The sequence below is a fragment of the Neophocaena asiaeorientalis genome, unplaced genomic scaffold (assembly GCF_003031525.2).
Source record: "Neophocaena asiaeorientalis asiaeorientalis breed wild unplaced genomic scaffold, Neophocaena_asiaeorientalis_V1.1 scaffold476, whole genome shotgun sequence".
Classification (NCBI taxonomy): domain Eukaryota; kingdom Metazoa; phylum Chordata; class Mammalia; order Artiodactyla; family Phocoenidae; genus Neophocaena; species Neophocaena asiaeorientalis.
The window spans coordinates 2,940,414-2,946,571 of NW_020172178.1; the positions used below are offsets into that span (position 1 = coordinate 2,940,414).

A 6,158-nucleotide genomic window follows, 5' to 3' on the forward strand; every position below is an offset into this window, starting at 1 on the left:
TGTTGTCCATTTTCAAACTCTCAGGAAACTGGAAATCAGGTTACTGAGCTTATTAGGATTTTGTTTGATTTATAAGAGAGTTTAGGGCCCCAAGAGGGTTTTCTGTATATGTAAAATGCATGAGCTTTTAGTGCTTTTATTAACTTTTATTATTTGGGCTGTGTTTGTTCTGTATATTTGGTTTGCTCTAAATAATTGCTGAACAGATTAAACTGGTAAAGGAAACGAAGTATTGGTTGGTCTGTATGGATTTGGACTGCACATTAATTTTCTGTCTACGTGTTTTCATATTTATGTATATTACCTCTGTTACCTTAAGTTTATAAATACTTGAAGTTAATTTAAAATTCTTAGTCATAATTCTGACTTTTCCACCTACTATCAGTTTGCTTTTTGAGGTAAAGTTTCTGGTGAGAAGTTTGATTTCTATCACTTCTAAAATGGATTTTGTAGAAAAGTATGTTGGACTGGACTTTTTCTTTTTTAGTCTTATGAAATTCTTTAGTTGTAAAGAGTTTGTTTTAAAAATATTTAAAATAGTTGGTCATGATGGTGTTTTTCTGAAATGAAAACTTGATTTTGCTCTAATTTGAATGGAATTGGATTCTGCATAGAAATCACATTTCTTTGTTGCTCTCACATTAATGATGTCTGCATCTTTGTTATAGAAATTCATACTGTTGCTTGAAAAAAATCGTGAGGCCTAACTTAAGTATTCAGTTTAATTTTTGCTACCTTTGAATTAAAAAGCATGATGTGTTTGATACTATTTTTTAAGTTACTGATGTATGTATATTTAGTGACCCTGTTTTTGTGGCTAAAGCCTTGGTGCTTTATTTCCATCAAAGCAATTTTGCTTTAATAGGTTATATTTTAGTGAGGTAGCTCTTTATAGAAAAAGCACTCCACCAGAATCATTGAACCAAGTTATCAGTTGATATTTAGTCATCGTTTTTGAATTAAGCTTCTTTTTGGGTAATTATTCATAAAATTACTACCTTTTTCAGAAGAATTAAACTTGCCAGTAGTTAGAAACTTGTGGAATTTAGCATTTATGATTTTATGTGCAAACTGAGATTGCAGTTCTCTCTTGCTAAATTGATCTATAACTGTCAAAAAGCTTATTACATTATGGTGTTAATATCCAGCACAAAGCACTTAAATGAAATAAATAGCATGTTGTCTTTATCTTCAAAGGCATTATATTGTACTTCTAGCAAGTGCACCAACTGAAAAACAACGCCTAGAATGGTGAGTATAAGATTAGATTTTACAAAACAAAAAACAACAAAAACAAAACTTCAAAATGAATCAGATAGCCACAGAACACAGTAGGAGGTGGAAGTCCTTAAAACATCAAGTTTGGTTTTGTTCATAAATGGAGCTTTACTACTTGTAATGGAAGTATAGGAATTTGGAGATCCATATGTACAGTTTTTTTATTTGCCTTATAGAGATCCATGTATTATTTCTTAACTGTATATTTAAAGTGCTTTGTTTTAGTTTACTGATTTTTTTTCTTTAAATATTTGTGGGGTTGTCTTTTGTAACCTTCCTGGCTTGAAATGTGGCTTGATTCTCTTCTTCCTGCAGTTTTCACTTCATTTTTGGGGTAGAACATAAGGCTTTCATTTTATCTATGGGAGTTTAGACAGTTGAACTGCCCTCATATGTGTGTTTTATGATCTTCATATTACAGCTTTACACAAACATACTTGATTTTCTGCATTTTATTTTATTTTTAAAATTAACCAGAATTTTCATTAATAATGAGTGACATTTGTTCAGGGTGGGCTTGGTGGAATCAAAAATCCGAATCCTGGTTGGAAGTTTGGAGAAGAATGAATTTATTACACTGGCTCATGTGAATCCCCAGTCATTTCCAGCACCCAAAGAAAATCCTGACAAGTAAGCAGTCCTCTAATTTAATCCAGTTTCCTCATCCCCTTTTCAACTTTTGCTCATGGAAGTTTTATAGGCAATTTTTATTAACTCGAGTTACTATTCTGTTGATTACATATGGGTCAGACCAAGTTGAAATTTATGGTTTAGGGTTTCCTGATCAGAAACACTGAAGAGAAACACCGTTTTTTTGCAAAAAATCACCCCTGAAATAAGTTGTAATGACGAGGTGCCTATTAACTAATTTGAGTTCAGATTCTGTAGGTCTGCACTTTAGCATTTCTGAACACACCTCCCCTTTTTTGTAGAGTGGTTTTCAGGATAGCTGCTATATCAAACATCGATCTTTGCTTTTTATCTTAATTTTTTGAAAAAGAAAACATGCTTTGATATGACCTTGCAAAAATTTGATTTGTGATAGGTTCTGGAACATTGAGAAGATATGTTGTTAAAAGCTGCCTTGCCTTATTCTTTTAAGGATCTTTTTGTAGGTCAATTTCTGGTTTGATTGTTGCTGTGTTACTACCTATATGAAATTCTACTTTGCCTATAATCACTTTGTTTTATTTAGAGGGTGAGGGGAGTTTTAATAGTGAGCTTTTTCAAAAAAAATGCAGTAGCATTAAAGATTGAACAATATTAGTGAATGGATCTTTTAAGATTGTGCTGTAATAGAACAGCTATTTCTCTGATTCTGCAGATTATTTCCTTTTGCATTCATGTAAAAGAGTTGGCATTTGAGCTTTTTATAAATTTTTTTGTTGCTGCGATCTTAATTATTAAAAGACTGATCCATTCAGTAGATATATCATTAAATGTTGAAAAGTAGCTGAATCACCCATTATTATTATGCTGCGGTCAGATTTCTGTACATGTGGCCTTTTCATTTGAGTTTAAAAGTTTAAGGAATGTATGTTAAGGTCTAGTTAAATTTTTATATCTACACTATTTTTCTTTGTTTCAAATTTTTGTAAAACATGTCATTCATTAGTATGAACATAATTTTTCTTTGCAGTGCCTTTGGTACTTAAGATTATCATTAAGAATATTGGCTGTCAGTACATAGATAATGAAGAGTATATTTGTCCTAGGACTCCAGTTTTTTATATAGCAATAGGAATATAGAGGGCAGGTATGGAGGAGGAATTTGAGTTTTGATGCAGTTTGGTTTAGAACTTTACTTAGTTTGTTTATATATTTATATTCTGAGTATTTCCATGTATCTCAGGTTGTCAACCACATTGATAACTGTTCTCATGAAATCCTGATAAACTACAGTAATACGCTTCTTATTTTACAGGGAAGAATTTCGCACGATGTGGGTGATTGGGTTAGTGTTTAAAAAAACAGAAAACTCTGAAAATCTCAGTGTTGATCTCACCTACGATATTCAGTCTTTCACAGATACAGGTATATCTCTACTTAGATAATCAAAACATGTACTTGCATATTTGAATTTGTCTTCATGTGTACCATAGTGGAATTTGCAATAGCTGTTAAAATTACTTGGGAATATTTTACAATGATCATCAAAATTACCTTAATATTTTTAGATTAGTTATTAGTTTCAGTCATGTCTAATATATAAATGATTTTTTTTCTCTTATGGTAGACCTAAAGTTAAATGGTTGAACGACTTTAAATTTAATTTGCCCACGATTACTTATGAAATTAGAAACCACCTGAATATTTGATTGTCTTAAAAGACTGAATCTGTGTCTGATTGCCTTAATAATCTTGAACCTTAGAAATTTATGAAGCTAAACTTCTGGTGACATGAGAAAATTTATCCCTATGTCATTTATAGACTCAAATGTTAATTCATGGGTGGGAGATACAATGATGAAGGCTTCATTTTGGATTGACCTGCACCCTGAGATACAAGGTAGTATGGTTTAGCTAAAGACCAGATGGTGGATATAGTTGACAGAAGCTAAGACTCTGTAGATACGCATATTTTCAAGGGAATGGTGAATGTACTTAGCGACATGATAAATGTGCGTCTTCTTTAGGGACTAATAATTTTTTCTTTCATACATCTCTCCTTTCCATTTAAAAAAATTTTAATGTGTGTTTTTCTCACCTGTCCACAATAAGGAGTCTTCACCTAAGGACGTTCAGACGTAACAGTAAAAGTTTTTTACCTCCTTGGAGAAGGAGAGACAAAAATCGGTACATTTTTTTAAAATGTCAGTATCATACACTAAATGTAAAGGAGAAATAAAAGGAAAAGAATGTATTTCAGTATGTAAATGCTTAGGTACAGTGACTAGAAGACATACCTAAGTAGGTAATTGCAGCTATATGTAGAATCACTAGCAGTGTGGTAGCTGAATTCCTATGATACAGGTGTTATCTGTTGTGATTCAGAGACCATCAGCAGCATTGCCATTGGTGACATGACTTTTCCTAGAACATTCAGCTTAAAAATACTTTGTTTTTATGTAAAATTGAGTTGAGTTCTTATTCAAATAATTGATAAAGTAGGTTTTTCATCTTTAGGAATGTAAGTAGGACGTGGTACAGTGCATTGCAAAGAACTGTCCACGTTCAAGGATATTTAGCGTCCCTATCATGTAGTAGCCCTTAATCATTATGACAACAAAAGCACTTATACAGGTTTTATAGGATGTGATTTGGAGTGTGAAAACTCCACTTGCTGAACACCAGAGTAGCGGTTTTTTCCAAAGTAAAAATTCTGATGTCAACTTAAACTATTTATGAACTAACAAATCACGTAGAGATACTTAGACTAGAAAATTTGTTTTGGACATTATACCTAATTGAACTGCTTATCAAAGATTGTGCTAATGAACCATCAAGATTTTAAAGCAACTTTCAGATATTTGGGGAAGGAAATATTTAGTTGTCCTGTATGTTGAAACATTTTAATGGAATACTTTGTGGGATTTTCTAATAAAGCATATTTAACATGTTGAAAACTCAAAGTTCTTACTCCCGGTCTCCTCTAGCTTCTCTTCATATCTTTTTGATCTCAGGCAGTGACAGCTGTGTCCTTGTAGTTGCTCAAGCTAGAAGTCTTGCGGTCTTCCTTGAATCCTGTTTTCCCCATACTTGGTATTAATCTATTAAAAAATCCTCCTGTCCCTACTTTCAGAGTATGTTGAGATTTCTGCTACCAATTGCTGTTTATACCCCTAGTCCAAGCCACTTATCACTGGTCTTTTGGATTACTGTCATTTCTGTAGTTTTCTTGTTCTGCCTTCAGCTATTCTTAGTCAGCATCCAAAATGACATTAAGCCAAATCATGTCTCACCTGCTTAAAACCTGTAATGGCTACCCATCTCACTCTGAATCAGTCCAGATCTTTACTGTGGCTTGCAAGCCTTTATGTGATCTAGTCTTCTTATTGTGTCTCTGACCTCATTTCTTATATTGATAATAAGAAATATATAGACATATATAAAACTTAATAAGTTCAGAATCCTTTATCCATATGTCTTGAGGCCAGTAAGGTAACAAAGTTAGTAAATAATATTTCCAGTGAGGTCTGGAGTGACATTTGGTAGTCAAAGGCCGTAACATTTCTGTAAGATATTTACATAAGGTACAGGTAGAGAGATTAAATAGCTACAAATAGTTCAAATCAGGGTTTGTTGCCAGTTGAGGTTTGGTGCCAGTCTTAGGAAAAACTTCTATTTTGGGGAGCTTTTGGGATTTTACAATTGCAGATAAGGGATTATGGATCTTCTACTTTCCCTTCTCCCCGTGGCCTTTTTGTTACTCTTCAAACATCCCAGGCATGCTTGGGACCTTTTGTCCTTGATGTTTGCTCTTCCTAGTGTAGATTCCACCAGGTACTCACAGTTTATTTACTCACTTTCATTTGAGTCTTCACTCAATTGTAATCTCAGTTTCCAGGCTGAGCTTCCTGTCGTCTTCCCTACTCAAATTTTTTCTCCATAGCTCTTATCACCGATCTGATATGAAATATATTTTACCTTTTTTTCTGTTGTGTTTCTCCCCTAGAATGTGGACTCTGAAGTTTTTGATCTCTTATTTCCTGCTATATCCCCCATGTCTAGAACATGTGATACAGTATAGGCGCCCAGTAAATCGTTTTATGACTGAGTGAATGAAATTTTCCACTTTGTTGTTTTGCTGTGGTGGTTACATACTCGAGCTAGAATTTTAAATTATACTGGTAGCATAAATAAGTATGAATTTAAGAAACCCCTTTTGTCCAGTTCTGTCATTTCTTTCCTTTTTTTTTTTTTTTTTTTTTTTTTTTTTA

At 33.1% G+C, this 6,158-nt stretch overlaps 1 protein-coding gene across 13 annotated transcripts in view; it reads left to right on the forward strand.

The window, feature by feature from the left end:
- PAPOLA (poly(A) polymerase alpha) overlaps positions 1-6,158 on the forward strand; it is a 57,940-nt gene that overhangs the window by 34,252 nt on the left and 17,530 nt on the right. For all 13 annotated transcript variants that reach the window (XM_024759833.1, XM_024759832.1, XM_024759746.1 and 10 more), the window contains 3 exons: positions 1,198-1,251; positions 1,789-1,908; positions 3,203-3,312. In XM_024759833.1, the coding sequence (XP_024615601.1) occupies positions 1,198-1,251; positions 1,789-1,908; positions 3,203-3,312 (284 nt within the window). The remainder of the gene's footprint in view (positions 1-1,197; positions 1,252-1,788; positions 1,909-3,202; positions 3,313-6,158) is intronic.